Genomic DNA, 15959 nt, shown 5'->3' with positions numbered 1-15959 from the left:
GTGTGTGTGTGTGTGTGTGTGTGTGTGTGTGTGTGTGCAGGCCCCCTGCAGGGTCTTTCCGCCTCAGGACTTGCAAACTGGCTCAGGAAGAGCCAGCTCCAGTTCTTTTTCACTTCCTGCTGTGGGTCTTTCATTAGAGCTGCAGCAATGGTGGTAATGGAGGCGCTTGCTGAATGCCTGGCTCTGCCCTTGCTTGTGGTTGCTCTACTGGGCTCAGTGCCCAGACTGACCCCAGGAAGAACAACAGTGCAGAAGCTGTCACACTCTGAATCTAATTGATTGGTTAAGTACAAAGAAAGAACTCCCTCCGCTGTCCACGCCCACGGATTTGCACTGTGTAGTCAGCACCCCTGCCTTGATCAGGGCTTCAGGGGAAGCCCCCAACTGAACCATAAAAATGAAAACAAATTGTAAAGCAAGCCACCTGAAGTGGGGCCATTGGGAAGTGGGGGGTTCTCGAAGGAAAATCAAAGGGAAAGTGACCCCACTTGGATAAAACGTAGGCCCTTGGAAAGAACAATGTACGACTGTTCTGCCTTCTGCCAGGGCAGTGGTTCTCAACCTTCTTAACACTCTCACCCCCAACCATAAAATTATTTTGTTGCTACTTCATAATTTTATTTTGCTACTGTTATGGATCATAATGTAAGTATTTTTGGAGATAGAGGTTTGCTAGGGGCTCTAGTATATGCTGAGCCGCCCCCTGTTGCCACGGAAGGAGCCCCATGGGGAAGAAGGGTTTGGGGCTGTGCTTGCTCCACTGAGTGCTCCTGTTCTCAGGCTCCAAGGACCTGCCTCCTTCACCACCTGTGACTGTTTACTAAACATTCTAGCACGCTGCTGTACTGTGGCCTTCAGAGGAGACCCACTTAGACTGTGCGTGAAGGCTTGCTAGCACATGTCACAAAACCAACAGTGACCCAGAGTTCTTTGCCTAGCAGACCAGCACAGAGCTGAAAGAACCATCTTGCCTGTGTTGGCAAGATGTGAGGAGACAGGCCCAGCTCCCAGCTTTACAGTGTACAGGAGCATGCCATGCCTCTTCAGAAAGGCCATGTGACAGGATCCAATAGACTTTAAAATGTGCAGCCTTGGGCTAGAGAGATGCTCAGTAGTTAAGAGCTCAGACACTCTTGCAGGAGCCAGAACCCACATCGCAACCACCTGTAACTCCAGCTCCAGGAACATCTGTTTAGCACTGGCACTGTACACAAACCCACACACAGACAAACACACATACACATAGTAATATAAATAAAGTATAAATCAATAAACATGCAGATTTGGCCGGAGATGGTGGTACAAACACTCAGGAGGCAGTGACAGGTGGAGCTCAAATTTGAGGCAACCTGGTCTACATAGCAAGTACCAGGCCAGCCAAGGCTACATGGTAAGATCCTGTCTCAAAAAACTAAGAGAAGAATGACAGAAGAGGCTGGGGCTACAGCACAGTAGGTAGAATGCTTGCTTTGTATGGACCAGTCTGAGGTTCCACCCTAGTGCTGGCTGAGGGTGGGGTGTAGGTAGAAGAAAGGGTTCTGAAGTGACACTAACTGATGAAAATAGGCTACAGTGCTAGAAAGCTTTTTGCAAACTGAGAGCTGCAGAACCACTCCATATAATCCCTGGCATTTGGGAGGTTGAGGCAGGACCATCAGAAGGTCAAGGACATATGGGCTTCATGAGACTCTCACAAAGCAAAAAACAGACCGGGTGTGGTGTCACACAGTTGTGATTCTAGCACTTGGAAAGTGCCATTGGAGGACTGGGAGTACTGGGCTAGCCTTTGCTACCTGAGTCTGAAGCAAACCTGGGATGCATGAGACCTTGCCTTAAACAAATGTGCAAGCAAGCACCAATAGCAACAACAAATGTATTTATGTGTAATTGTGTGCCAACACTGTTGCGGGGACAGATCTCAGCACTGAGATGAGCACAAGTGTCTTTGCCCTTTGGGCTCATCTCTCCCAGATTCCTTCCGGTTTTAAAAGCCTTTTCTCCCATAGTTGTGTTTATAGCATCACTTTATTCCATGAGTTCTTCTCCGCTCATTTTATTCACATTTTGCTCACACGTGTGCACATGTATCACATTACACATGTGGAGGCCAGAGGAATCCTCCTTTTACGCTTGCACCTTCTGGGGATCTAACTTCAGTTCATTAGGCCTGGCAGCAAGTGCCTTTACCCACCAAGCTGTCTCCTTGTTCTGAGCCTAAGATTATTCCGGAAAATGTTGAAATGTGTCCAGAAATAGAGAGAGTGGTCCTCAGAGCCTCTGTGCCCACTGTAGTTCCTGCTGGCACTCCCCTCATCCCAGGTTACTAAAGCAAAGCCCAGACTTCTTGTCTTTTTATTTCAGCTGGTATTTCTGAAAGATAAGGCCCCTGTGGGGCATGTATGTATGCATGCATGTATGTATATACTTTAATGTGAACCACAACATCATGCGTACACCTAAAATATTTGACAATGGAATTGCCACAGCAGATGAGTCTAGTCCGGAACCTTCCAAAGACAAGCTTTGTCTTCGAAGTCTAGAACTTTAGGTTAGGCATGGTGGTGCACATCTTTAATTCTAGGACTTGGAAGGCAGAGGTAGGTGGAGTTTCAGGCTAGCCTGGTCTACAGAGTGAGCTCCAGAATAGCCAGGGCTACACAGAGAAACTCTGTATTGAAACAGAGAGTTAGATCAAAACTAAACCAATTGGACGCTCTTGAGGAAGGAGCCCTGGGGACAGGAGCCCTGGCTAGGCTTCTCTTGAACCAAGTCCTTGCCTGGATCACAGCTGCCCATTGTTGTTGGCCCAGTGAATTCTGAGCCTTCTCCCAGCCATGCCATCTCTGCATCTTTTTAGTTTGAAGTGGCAGATCAAGGAAGTTCAGCCTCCTTGACCCCTCCACAGGGAGTTAGCTGAAATGAAGGCAGCCTGGGAGGAAAGGATTTCACAACGAGCAGGTGTGAGCATTGGGAACAAAGCAGAGACAAGTGCAGGTGCAGAGGGGGCTTTCCCTAGACCCTCCCCTTTCTTGCTGTGCTGCTATGTCTGCTGTAGGACCAGAGGGCCCACCTTTGCTTCTCTCAGCTCCACACAGCATTCAGGTTCTAGTTCAGGAACTGCACCTCTTGCCACTGTTCAGTCCCTCCTTTCTGTAGGTTCGACCTTCCTTACCAAGCACTATCAGTTCCCTCTACTGAAAATCCATTCAGGGTGGGAGTGGAAGTGCTAGAGAGATGGCTCAACAGTTAAGAACACTGGCTGCTCTTGCACAGGCCCTAGGCTTGGTGTCCTAGCATCCACACAGCCATCTGTTTTTTCCAGTGTCAGCACTGGAGGTCTTCTGATCTCTTGGAGAGCTAAGCACACATGCAGGCACATACATTAAATGTAGGCTCAACACTCATAGACAGAAAATAAAATTCTTACACTTGGTATAACGTTCACCTCTCTCATAAACTCTCACCTGTGCTCCCCCATTCCTGTCCCCCATCCCCTGTGCATGTTCACATATCTGCCACATCCTAAAATTGTGCAGCCATCTGAACTTATACTGAGCATCTGCTTCAGGTTTCCTGGAGAGGCTCCATCCCCCTGTCTTCACCTGACTGACTAGGCTCAGGCTGACATGCCTCTCACCAGGCACCCCCACCCCCACCCCCGGGTTTAAGGGTTAGTTGGCTTTGCTGAGCCTTGAGCTAGAAGAATGAGAAGGACCACAGGTGGTTTTGCTCTCTGAGGCTGGGTGAGAATGCCTCTTGATTCTAGATGAGCACCACAAAGCACACAGAAGCAGATTCCAAAGGCAAGGTGGCCCTGGCGGCTGGGAGGTCAGTTCTGAACTTCATGCAGATACAGCAGAAAGGGTAGCATGTGAGGGAGTGTAGCTGGCTGCAGGCCCCGGACCCTGGATTTCAGCGCTGCTTCCTCCCTTGTGACCTTAGATTTGAAAGATAAGGAACTGGAAAGCAGAGCACACAAAGCAAGCAGCCTGGGTGGGAGACAGGGCTGCCAGGGATTCGAGGGCCCTCAGAGGGTCTGCACCTGCATGGTTGTCTTTGAAGTGAGGGGTGCTATTTTGGGGCTGATTGCGAAACTTCATCCTTCCTGTTTCACTTCTGTTGTCTTTGTCGAGAATGATTTTATATATGGAATCAGATATAGTTGGAGGGGCTGAAGTCTCAGAGTGGAAGTGACATATGCCAGCTCTGGCAGTGTGGAGTGAGGATCGGCTCCACCGCTCTCCAGGACACACACACCACATCACTGTACTGGGAGATGTGTAGGTGAGGCACTCTGGCCCTTCACTGGGAGATTGTGGGAGGCAGGGCCCCTTGACATCATTCCTGAGGATGATGGGTGAGCATATGCTTACAAAAGGAAACCCTAGTATCTGGGTGTCCTAGAGTACACTAGTGCACGTGCTCTGGGAGGGCGCTGTGGAATGTGTGTGGAGAGTCCTACAGTATTTGATGAAGCTGTCATCACGTCCTGGGGACGTCATAGAAGCACACACTGATGGCTTTCACCTGCAGGGCAGCATTCTGTGACCACCTAGTTCACATTTGGAGCAAAACCAGTGTCTCAAATGAGGTGATTAGTAAACAATGGTCATATTCACAGGCAACGAGGATCTAGCCAACAGCAAATTGAGGCTCCCAGAAGACCTCAGCCAACTGTAATGATGGGCTGAGGCAGAAAGAGAGGCCCTGGTACACAGTTAAGAACAGAGTCTGAGAAATCGGCTTTGTCAGGAAGACATGTGAAAAAAGGCAAAAGACTTGGACTCAATCTGTTAACTGCTTTGAGCCCCATGGTTGCCAAGAAAATGAGCAGCAGTCTCCAGCCCTATGAGCAGAGTGGCTCGCCTGACAGGGAACATGGACAACCCAGGGTCTTCTAAAGACAGACACAAAGGAAAATGGTCAAAAAGATGGAAAAGCAAGGCTGTCCTGGGGTCTGCAATAGACAGACCCACCTGCTGATCACAGCAAATGCGGTCAAGGATTGGGCAACCCTGCCCACCAACCAGCTCCTGGAGCACAGGCCCCCACAAGCCTGCTCAGAACCACAGAAGGTCAGATTTTGGCAAAATATAGAACTCCCTTTGTTTACCCAGTGAATGGGTTGGAGCAGCTTGTCAGACAGATGTTGCAGAAATAAACATTTGGGGAAAGGGCCAGGGACTTTCAGTGAGGACTGTGACATAGTGTGTGAGAGGTAGACTAGGGGTCGGGAGGTGTGGCTTTGGCTCAGGTGTCCATAGCCTGTGGGTGCCATGTCAAGTGGCTAGTCAGGAACTAGCAGAGGATTTTGAGTTTGCCATCTGTGTACACTCAGCCTCTGGACAGAATGCCACCCTGTCTCCAGAAACCCCCATAGGCCCCTTCCAGTCATCCCTTCTGCAAAGGACACCACTTTCTTGGTGATGCTCCATCTTATAGATTCATTTTGCCTGTTTCTGAGCCCTGCTGGAGATGAGCCTATGCAGCAGGTCCTGTGAGGTTGGCTCCCTGTGCTCACACACATCTTGGGGACACCAGGATTGCTCCCTGGTGACATGAGTAGTTGTTTCCTTGTCCTTCTGCGTGGCCAGCCATTGCCTGGGTTAATGGTCACCGTAATCCCCCTATTCCAGGCCACACTGTGCATGCCTTCTCCTCCAAGCACATGTGGACAACCAGGCTGCATGATGACTCTGTACTTACAAATGCAGGCAGAATGGGACTGTGTCTGGTTCTTCCTGCCCAGGGAACAAACAGTCACATTGGATGATTCCCATTAGGGACTGAGGAGCCAGTGGTGTGACAGGTGTCCGTAGCTCTGGGGATGTAGGCCATACAGCAAGGTGTCAGCCAGTGTTTCCACAGAGGAGCAGGCACACATCGGAAAACGCAGCTCATGCCTTTGGCCAAATGCCTGGTAGCCTTTTAGGGCAGTTCAGTCTCAGCAGGGCCTTGTTCCCTTCAGAGGGAGTGAAGACGAGGGAGGGGTGTGTGGGGGAGTGGTGAATGCTGTACTGGCCTGTGTGTCTTTGTCCTAACTTCCAGTGGCACACACTCTATCTTCCTGGATGTTCCTGCAGGATGCCTGGTCCCTTGTGAGAGCTGTCCAGACAGTGGCAGCCTGGAAGCAAAGTGTCTGAATCCTCTGGTTTAGAAAAGAATGTTGTTTCATAATTTCCTAGTGCCTTGGGTACCTCTGTATGCTGATCCACTGTCCTGGTCTTACAGAGGCCTCTTGGAGTAGGCGGGACAGAGACCAAGACTGGCCTAGCCTGGTCTGGTCTAAGTGCTATGTTGGAACCTATTGCCTTATATGACATCTGCTCCAGTGGCCTCTGCATCTTTCTGTGCTTGCCCAGTGTGAGTTCTGAAAAAGCTTTGCCAGGTGGGGTTAGGCAATTTCTGTGGAAAAAGAGCCCACAGCCTGGGCAGGGCTCTCTACTTGCCCCCTGCACAGCTGGGCTAGCACTTCCTTCCGGTGCGTCCTCAATGCTTTTCCATTAAAGCTCTCCATCTGTCAAGTTAAAAAGTGAGCCCCTGTCCTTGCATCTCAGTGGGGAGGACTGTGGGCAGCAGACAGTGCCAGCTTGGGGGGCTCTGCTCGTAGATATGGGTTCCTTGTGTCCACTTACCCTCTTCAAGGTTGCCTGTTGGTGTGTGTGTGTGTATGTGTATGTGCACACTCGTGTGTGTGCATGTGTTCTCTAGATTGCAGTCCTGATGTGACCCCCCACCACACACACACACACCTCTTCCCTTCAGGATCTGCCCTCCCCCCCCCCAGTATTGTTGTGAGGCCCGCCAGCTCTGGCTCTCCCTGGCCGGGCCCCTCCCCACCCTCTGTGGGCCTTGGTGTGTGGGGGGATTAATGAAGCCCAGATGCAGGACTCCTGACTCTGGCAGGGCAGCAGCAGCTTGGAGGAACCACTTACCTCCCACTGTGTCTGGGCCCAGCTGCTCCTGGATCCCAGATCCCAGGAACAGCTGGAAAGCAGGTCCTAGCTACAGGCAGGCCAGTGTGGAGGATATGATGAAGAGGAAGCTGGGGTTCCTGCAGGACCTAGAGGAGGGGCCATGGAAGGTTGGGATAGGCTCTTCTTATTGACCATCCTGTGGCTCAGCTCCAGTGGAAGCTGCCTGTCCTCAGTGCTGTAGTTCTCAGGGTTCCTGAGGAAACTCTGGGATCCCTCTCCCCCCCCCGCCACGCTTCTGCAAAAAGAGGACAAGACTAAAGCCAGGCAGAATTCTGGTGGGATTGACTAGCTTCCCCCTCAGTTGCCAGATGAAATACAAACACAGCACAGAATAGCATTCTTTTCTTTGTTTGTTTGTTTGTTTGTTTGTTTGTTTTTGTTTTTCGAGACAGGGTTTCTCTGTGTAGCCCTGGCTATCCTGGAACTCACTCTGTAGACCAGGCTGGCCTCGAACTCAGAAATCCACCTGCCTCTGCCTCCCAAGTGCTGGGATTAAAGGCATGCGCCACCACCGCCCGGCGAGAATAGTATTCTTTTAAGACAGAGAGAAAAGCAGAAAGGTTCTTTATCCGAAGTTTGTGTTCAACAGGGCATCCTATATTTTACTTTGCTAAACCTGACATGCATAAATCCCTTCTAGCTGAATCTCTTTTTAGTATGATAGCTTTATTGAACTACAGTGTACAGATGGACAGACAGACAGGCCGTTGAGCATGTGACTTGGTAGAGTTCTCACAAGTCAAGCACATGTGAAACTAGTACCCAGATTGGGAGAGAAAGTATACCAGAGCCTGCCCAGGGCCACCCCTCCCTGCTGTGGGATGTGATGTAAATGCACCATCTCCTTTTGTAGTCTTCATCTTCCCTGCAGCAGAGTGATGGGGCGTTGGGGCAGCGAGTAGACACTGTCCAGTCTGCTTGGTGGGGTGCTTTTACCATGAGTACCTCTCTCTTGTGAACACAAGAGCAGGACCACAAAATCATCGGGTAGATGTATGCACGTCCTCAGTAAATCTTTTCAGTGTTCCAAAGAGACCATGTGTCCCCTTTCTGTCAGCTATGAAGCACCTCATGGTCCTCCACCCTCCTCAGAGTAGCCATTTTTCTCTTCCACCATAGCCCTTCAGATGTGTTCCAACCCCGCCTGCCATTCTTCTTGTAAATCAAGAGCCTCCTGCTTTGTTGGTTCTTCTGATTTTTCTGTTACTTAAGAAAAATCAACAAAGCCTGCAGAGCTCAGGCCCTAGTCTGATTCTGAGCTTTCCAGCCTCTGGGAATCTTGGAGGAGGTCTGCCTCAGCACTCCCTCACTAAGGCAAGTGTGGTCCTGGGATACTTGCTCTGGAGCCATCAGTACTCACTGCATCTGGTCCCTGTGGTGTCTTTCAAGGGACCTGTCGGAGGTCCCTCCAGCAGTGCTGTTACTCCTCTGGGAGTCTAGTGTTAGACATAACCTTTTCCAGCAGGCTTTAACGTAGGCCTTTCTTTGCTGTCCTTCCTCCCTTCTTCTTATACCCTGGCATGGCTCAAGACAGTAGTGTCTGAAACCCATCTGGCTTCCATTCTGAGTGGGCTACTTAAGCAATGTGTGGTTGCCACACAGAAGTCACTCTAGAAGAGAATAAGAATGAAGTTCTGCGGTATGGCACCTGCCTGGCATGTGTATGGACCCAGGAGGTATCCTTGTCAGAATAAAAATTCCATTCACAGGGCTGACTGCCTGGTGATCAGTGTCTGGAGATACTGGAAGGGCGCGGTGCCACCTCCCCAGCAAGGTTGGGTGATTAATTACAGAATATTGGCTTGAGAGTCTGCCCTGTCACCTAGGCTCAAGGGTCCCAGGACAACTCTTAGCCCCTCCCCCACCCCGGGCTCTTGGACCTTCATCTCTTCTTTACTCCCCCTAGTGCTCCAGGACCCAAGGATCCAAGTGTTAGCATCTGAAGCCCCACTGGGGCCTTGATTGCTGAGGAGATGGCTCAGTCCTGAGTAAGCATGGACTAGGCATTGCTGCATGGCTGGCCTCAGATGTTCAGCTCGGCTGAATGAAGCAGGAGGCCTGTTCACCAGCAGCTCAAAGAGCAAATGGTCTAGGAGCTGGGGCTGGTGGCTTCATGTACAACTGGCTCTGGGAATTCCTGGGGTTCTCTCACTTGTTCTCTTTGCTGGCCCTCCTAAAGTCTGTCCTGCTGGGAGACAGGAGGACAAACAGCACTATAAGGTGACCGCCTTGTTATATTAGCTGTCCCACAGGGAAGTTATACTCTCTTAACTGTCCAATGAAAACCCAGAAGCTACTTGAGGGGTTGAGTCACTCTGAGGCCCAGGATGTAGAAGGGGAATCCCAAAGGAAAGTTCTCAGAATAGAGCTTGAAGCCTGGTCTCAGGAGGCCAATCACCCACCCTGCTTGAAGTCCTTTGAAGTCTGAGAGTCAGACAGGACCAAGAGAAGGGCAAGGGAATGTGTTTTCTTCCTGCAGCCTTTCCCCTCTATTTGCATATTTTTCTCCTTAGTGTTAGCCCCTTCCTCTACAATTTTCTTCTCAGATTATTGCTTTGTTTAAGGTTCAGTCCCCAGGCTCTCCTGTATACTCTGCTCTACCACTGAGCCTTACCTGGTTCTGTCTCTTCTTCTGTGTGTATTTATTATGCAGAGGTAGGAATGTTGGTCCATTTCCGAGTAGACCTTCCACTCATCCAGACCCACAGATACATACAGATCTGAGGGAGTTACAGCTCCAAGGAAAAACGTATTATTTTCTCTTGCATAACCTGCCTTTCCCCATGCTTTGTAAAACATTCAGAAGTCCCCAGGCCTCAGTCCACCCCACTCAGATTCTCTTGTTCTTCTCTCTCAGGCAGCTTAGAAGTCAGCTGAGTCTCGTGGTTATTGCCCGGATGCTGGGTCAGCAGGAGTCACTTCCTTTCTCAGAAGAGAAGACCCAGGTGAGTCTGCCTCAGCAGGACTAGGAAGACCTCTGGTGGGCTACCACCCCTCTCCCCATTACCCACCTTCACCTGAGGTATAATCAGAGAGACCATCCCCAGACCTAAGCTGGATTTGAATGTCTTACTCAAATTCATTTGTTCAATAGTTACTGGAGCCAGGAGCATAGTACAGTGGTAGAGCACTTGTCCAGAGTATGTGTGCGGCCCTGGGTTCTGTCATCTGCATGGCAAATGAACAGCTGCTGGGGAGGCTGGGACAGGAAGATAATTTGAGCCTAGGAGTTAAGGGTCCAGCCTGGTAAAAGTGGATGTGACTGGCTCACACCTTTAACCCCAACACTTTAATTCCAACACTCTAAAGATCATGATTGCTTGCAGAACTACTGTGTCCTAGGCACTGGGGACTGGTCAGATTGGTGAGTTTAGAGGTTGTGAATTATGGGAAAACAGATGTAACATGATGTCACTTCATTTCAGCTTTTTTTTTCTTTTTGCTAGTGTTTTGTTTTGTTTTGTTTTGTGACAGCCTCCCTGATCCTCCTGCTCAGCTTCCAGAATGCTGGAGTTACAGACGCGGACTTCAGCAGTAGTGCTGTCATTAGTCTTTTTATTCTTTGAAAATTTCATACATGCCCACACCGTATTCACCCTCCTGCTCTTTTCCCCAAGGCCTCTTAGGTCCATCCTTACCACCATTCCCTCCTAACTTCCTGTATAGCCCATATACACAGGATGTGGGACCGTCCACTGGAGCAGGCCTCCCCTCCAGGGGCCACACCCTTGAAGAACACTGACAGGGCTGGAGAGATGGCTGGGCAGTTAAGACATTTGCTGCTCTTACAGAGGAACAGAGCTCAGTTCCCAGCACCCAGGGCCTTCCCAAACCCCAGGCCATGACTTTTTGTAGACAGAATAATAAAGATAGAAAGAAATATTATTAAAGCTGCTCCTACCAGGGTCCCCCATTCCAGGGTTAGATGTCCCTGGGGCAGCAGGGGTGAGTCCTGGGCTTCTCTCTATTCCTCTCTGAGGAGCTCTGCCACTGCCTGTTAGCACAGAGGCCATGGCCTCCATAGGCTGCAAGGATACACCAGGCAGTTGAAACCTTTGCCTCCCTGGGCTCTGCCTAGGGTCCTTGCAGTTTCAGGGTCAACACTGAGCAGCCAGGAGCAGGAAAAGGTCTGCTCAGCACATCCTCAAGCCAGGTAGCTCAAGAACTAAAGCTAGGAAAGGTATTGTTAGTGAGGTCGGAAGGAGGGGGCTGGGCCTGGCTCTCGCTTCAGCCCACTCCCCTCTGTCCCCCAGCCTTGAACACTTTCACTCCAGCATGGCAGAAACATTGTCGTTCCTACTCTGAAGAACATGTCATTTCAGGGAGGCCTGCTGGCCCTGTCTACCACCCTCCCTTACTTGTCTAGTGTCAGTGTTGTGTTGCCCATACTCCTATTTCCAGGCAGAATCTCTGGGGCCCCTGAAAGTCAGAAATCAGTGATGTTGGCTTGCTCTCCACTGCCCTTCAGCCCAGGCCCTGGCCCACACCAGGAAGGCAGTGTAATGCTTGTGGGATAAAGAAAGAGTCAAGTGAGTGTCAGGATACCCAAGGAGAGGATGCTCCGAAAGCCATCATTGGGAGGGCATGGCCCTGCTGAGGTCACTGTAGTCACTCTGAAGAAGGGAGAGCAGAAGGTTAGGAAGTTGGGAGCAGTCACAGCTTAGATATAGCTGCCGTGGCAGCCTGATAGAAGGAAGAGGAGGAAAGCCAGGACTCAGAGGGTAGGTCCCTGGGGTCTGGGACGGAGAAGCTGTTAGCAGTGACTCGAAGGTGGGCCCATTTCGAGGCTTGGTAGGTTTCCTTGGCCTGAGACTGTTCATGGAGCCTCGAGGGGGGCCACAGGGAGGGAGGCAAGGTGTGAGTGCTGACTGCTTAGTCAGGAACTAGCTCAGGAGGTCTCTGCAAGAAGCAAGAATCCAGGATCCCAAGGCTTGGAGGCAAGTGGAGCAGAGCTCTCAGCTTCCTAACTTTATGTCATTTCCTACACCTGCCTGCTTGTGAGCACTGTGGGCCCAATTGTATACCTGTCTGCAACTTACTAGGAAACTAGCCGAGGCTTGGCCTGAGACGCCAGGTGTGACCAAACCAGACAGCTCCAGAAGAGGTGAGCCAGCTAGCTGTGACCTGGGTGACTAACACTGCCTGAGGCTAGACTTGTGGAGGAGGGCTTAGAGGATGAGTCCATGCTTGCTGGGCCGACTGCCTGGAGGGGCAAGAGCCGGAACCTCACCTTGGTGGCTCTAGAGAGAGGAAGGCCCAGCAGGTGTGTTCAGATCTCCTCATCAGCTCTCTCATCCTGGTGTCTGGTTACCAGGCACTCACTCACCTTCGCAGTCTGACTTATTACACCCATTCCTCATGCTTGCCTTCAAAGGACCACCTTGTCCCCACAGCCAGTCATGACGCCTCCACACACCAGTCCCTGGCTGGGTCTTCTCCCAGCTGTGGCTGTGCGCTGACCTTTTCCCATCTGGAATGCTTGCATCCACCCAGTGACTCTCACTGTGTTCTGAGTGCTGTTCTTAGTGTTCTCCTTCCTCAAAACCTGGGGCTGGAAGAGCTCCTACTCTATCTAGGTTTTATAAATGGTGAAACTGAGTCAGGGGCACTCTCCAGGACCAGAAGGCAGGGCAGGGGAGTGAGGGTTAGAACTGTACCATTGACCACTTCAACCTCTCCAACCCAACCCCTGGTTTTTGGCAGCTTAGACCACTGTGAAGGGTCTTCTGGGGTTGACTCTTGTAGAAGCAAGAGGCTTGGAGCTTGAAGGGTTCTCAGTACCCAGGTGCTCACCCTCCCGCTGCCCCTGCCTCAAACCACAGCCTGAGCTCCAGGAGCAGACACAGTTAAAGAATGTGCATGAGAGATAGCAGCCAGGTAGACGGCAATCGCCCAGGACTTTCTTCTTCCAGGAGAGTCCCAGGTTGGACCAGTAATTCCTACTGTTCCATTGAAATACTGGGGACACTTCAGAAACAGTCGATGTTTAGCCTCAGGCCCCAGTGTGCTCTAGAATCTGGTCTGGGCAGAAATGAGCTGAATCAAATGAAGTTCCTTTTCTGCGGTAGTCATAGTCCAAGCAGGCCAACAGAGGCACCAAGAAAAAAAGTAACATTTAGGGTGAACTTGCAGAGAATGCCAAGAGCTGTGAAGAAAAATAAAGCCAGAAAGGAGTTGTAGTGTTGGACAGGTGCAGTCTTTTTTCTTTTTTGGTTTTTCGAGACAGGGTTTCTCTGTATAGCCCTGGCTGTCCTGGAACTCACTCTGTAGACCAGGCTGGCCTCGAACTCAGAAATCCTCCTGTCTCTGCCTCCCAAGTGCTGGGATTAAAGGCGTACGCCACCACCACTCAGCCGCAGGTGCAGTCTTAAACAAGGGCAAAGAAACGGAAGGGACATTTGTGCACAGAGCTGTAAAAAGCAGGTTTCCTTTGGGTGGGTGAATGGGGGTCACTTCTAGCAGAGCAAACAGCAATTACAAAAGGCTCCAGGGCTCAGGAAGAGACGGTTAGGTTGCAGAGAAAAAAAAGAGGCTGGTATGGTAAGAGCAGGGATGAGGGCAGATTCCAGAGAGGTGAGTGACTGCCAGAGCCGCAAGGAGAGACAACAACTGATTTGCAGCAGCTTTACAGTTGACTAGCTGCTGTGTAGAGACCACACTGTTGGGGGACAAGCAAGGAGGGTGAGCCTAACTTTCTTGAGGACAGCTGGTCTGGGGGATAGCAGCAGTGTGGTGCCCAGATGCCAGGTCACTTCCCTAGGACAGCCAGCAAGGCTAGGGGAAGGTAGGTGAGAGTCTTCCAGACTAGAGTGAGGGGAGGAGACAGGCTTTCCCCAGCCAGGCACAATGCAGGTAGAACAGGTTTGAGAGGAAACCAAGAGTTTGTTTCTTATACCAGCCTCTTGCAACACAGAAACAAGGCAAACCATTTTTTAAAATATGTGTTTATTTATTGTGTGTGTACACACATCACAGTGTCCATGTGGAGGTCAGAGGACAGCTTGTGGGAGTCATGCTGTTCTCTCCTTCCATTGTGCTGAATGCAGGGATAGAACTCAGGTTACCCAAGCTTGGCAAGCAAGCACCTCTACCCTCTGAGCTGTCCTGATGGAGACTTGCTATGAAGCCATTTGCTCTTGAATTTGAGTTCCTCCTGCATCTGCTTCTCAAACCCTAGACTTACAAGCATGTGCCACCATAGCTAGCAGCAAACCACTTTAGTCAAATTTTTTTGTTGTTGTTGTTGTTTTTTTAATTTTGAGATAGGGTTTCTCTGTGTAACCCTGGCTGACCTGGAGCTTGCTGTGTAGACCAGGCTGGCCTCAAACTCAGAGACTCGCCAGCCCTCCTGTCTCCCAAGTGCTGGAATTAGAGGCACGCGCCACCACATCCAGCCCCGAATCATGCCTTGAAATTTGGAAAACAAGGACTTTGAGTGGCATATAAAAGTTTGAATCTCCTAGGAAACGGTTAACTAATGTCCTAACCTGCTATTTAGCCATTCACTTGTCTAATGAATAATAAGCATGGGCCATGTGCCAGGCGTGGTGCTTGGCCCTGTGGACACTGCAGGAGAAGCCAGTGCTGACAGTCCTGACCTCATAGCCAGGGAGGGGCTGATAAGACCCGTGAATTCTATGCCTGCTGGAGAGTAAGTGATGATATAGAGAAAAAACTGCAGGGCGGGAGACGGCAGGGGTGTAAGTACAGGTGGTGTAGGCTGTGGGTTAGAAGTGACAGTGGACTAGGACCAAGGAGGGGGCAGTTCTGCACTGTCTCTGTTCAGAAGTCAGATAAGGGCCCAGGCTCTGGAGAGCAACAGCAGGTCACTTTGGACCTCCAAGTGCCTCACAGTTGCCTCTCCAGTGCAAATTGGAGCCACTGCCAGGATTTGAAAGCAAGAGCCACATGCTGTTGTAGACAATTGCTTTGCCAGGATCGCTTCTGCCTCTTCCTGCCAGGAGACTGGCAAGGCCAGTGGAGGCCTGCCTTCTGGGTGATCTTCATGTCTTACCCTGAGGTGTCTGCCCTAATGGGCTGAGCATTTGCTGAGTTGGCACTCTGCAGTGGAGGTAGGGAGGGATGGGGGTGGAGACAATGTTGGTCTGGTCCTGACCCTCCCTCTACAGGACCTTTAGGGACCAGAAAAGCCCTAATCCCAGAGAGAGGGTGGTATGTGGGGCGGGGCGATTCGGGGAAACAAAAGCGAATCTGAGACCAGACTGCAAGAGTGCACCGAAGCACTACCAAGCTGCTTTCCTGGAGCGAGAGGAAAAACAATCATGAGATAGTGCTCGTCTGTGCTCTCCGTGCCAGCCCTGCCCCCACCGCCTAGAGCAGGGAGGGTCCTGGCTCTGCTGAAGCAGGCCTTCAGTCACTCTGGGGGTGTGGATTTGGAAGCATTGCAGGGCGGCCCTGTGCTTGCACAGCTGTGAGCCTCCATGTGCTAAAAGGCCAGGGCTGTTTTGAAAATTATCCCCAGACTTAGGAGGCGGCGCAAGGCAAGGCTGCTTTGAGTGCGGCTTCAGATGGAAGCTATGCCTGCCTAGACCTTCCCCTCTCTTTTTGCTGTCTTCTTTCCGCTTTGCAGAGAAGGTCTGGCCTCCTTCCAGGAGCCAAAGCCAGCCTGACTCCTAGCCCCTCACCTGCCTCCACCCTACCTGCTGCTCTCCAGGGCTTCCAAGGTTTAGGGCAGCCGAAGTGCAGAGCAGGTGCTGGTGAGTGAGTCACAGGAGGACCAGGTGCGCTGTGCCACCCTGCTGGCCAAGCCAGGCGCTGGGCTGGGGGCTCAGCTCTCTTGCCTGTAGCCACACTGCACCTGCTGGATCTAAGCAGTCTGTCCTCTTGCCACCCTGTTGTTGCTCCTTCATCTGCATCCTGCACCCCCACCCCCGATTCCTGGGGTTGCACAAGGATGCCTTAGGGGGGCGAGAACTGGGGCCTGCCTGCCTCTACCCAGCCATGGCCCAGCATCTGGGCAGC

General features: G+C 51.1%; 1 protein-coding gene across 5 annotated transcripts in view; it reads left to right on the top strand.

The window, feature by feature from the left end:
- Fam178b (family with sequence similarity 178 member B) overlaps nt 1-15959 on the top strand; it is a 117943-nt gene that overhangs the window by 83629 nt on the left and 18355 nt on the right. For all 5 annotated transcript variants that reach the window (XM_031367194.1, XM_031367198.1, XM_031367197.1 and 2 more), the window contains one exon: nt 9835-9922. In XM_031367194.1, coding sequence (XP_031223054.1) covers nt 9835-9922 — 88 coding nt within the window. The remainder of the gene's footprint in view (nt 1-9834; nt 9923-15959) is intronic.

Source organism: Mastomys coucha, unplaced genomic scaffold (genome assembly GCF_008632895.1).
Source record: "Mastomys coucha isolate ucsf_1 unplaced genomic scaffold, UCSF_Mcou_1 pScaffold14, whole genome shotgun sequence".
Lineage (NCBI taxonomy): Eukaryota > Metazoa > Chordata > Mammalia > Rodentia > Muridae > Mastomys > Mastomys coucha.
The sequence above is the reverse complement of the archived record's forward strand: the minus strand, read 5'-3'. Positions and strand labels throughout refer to the sequence as shown.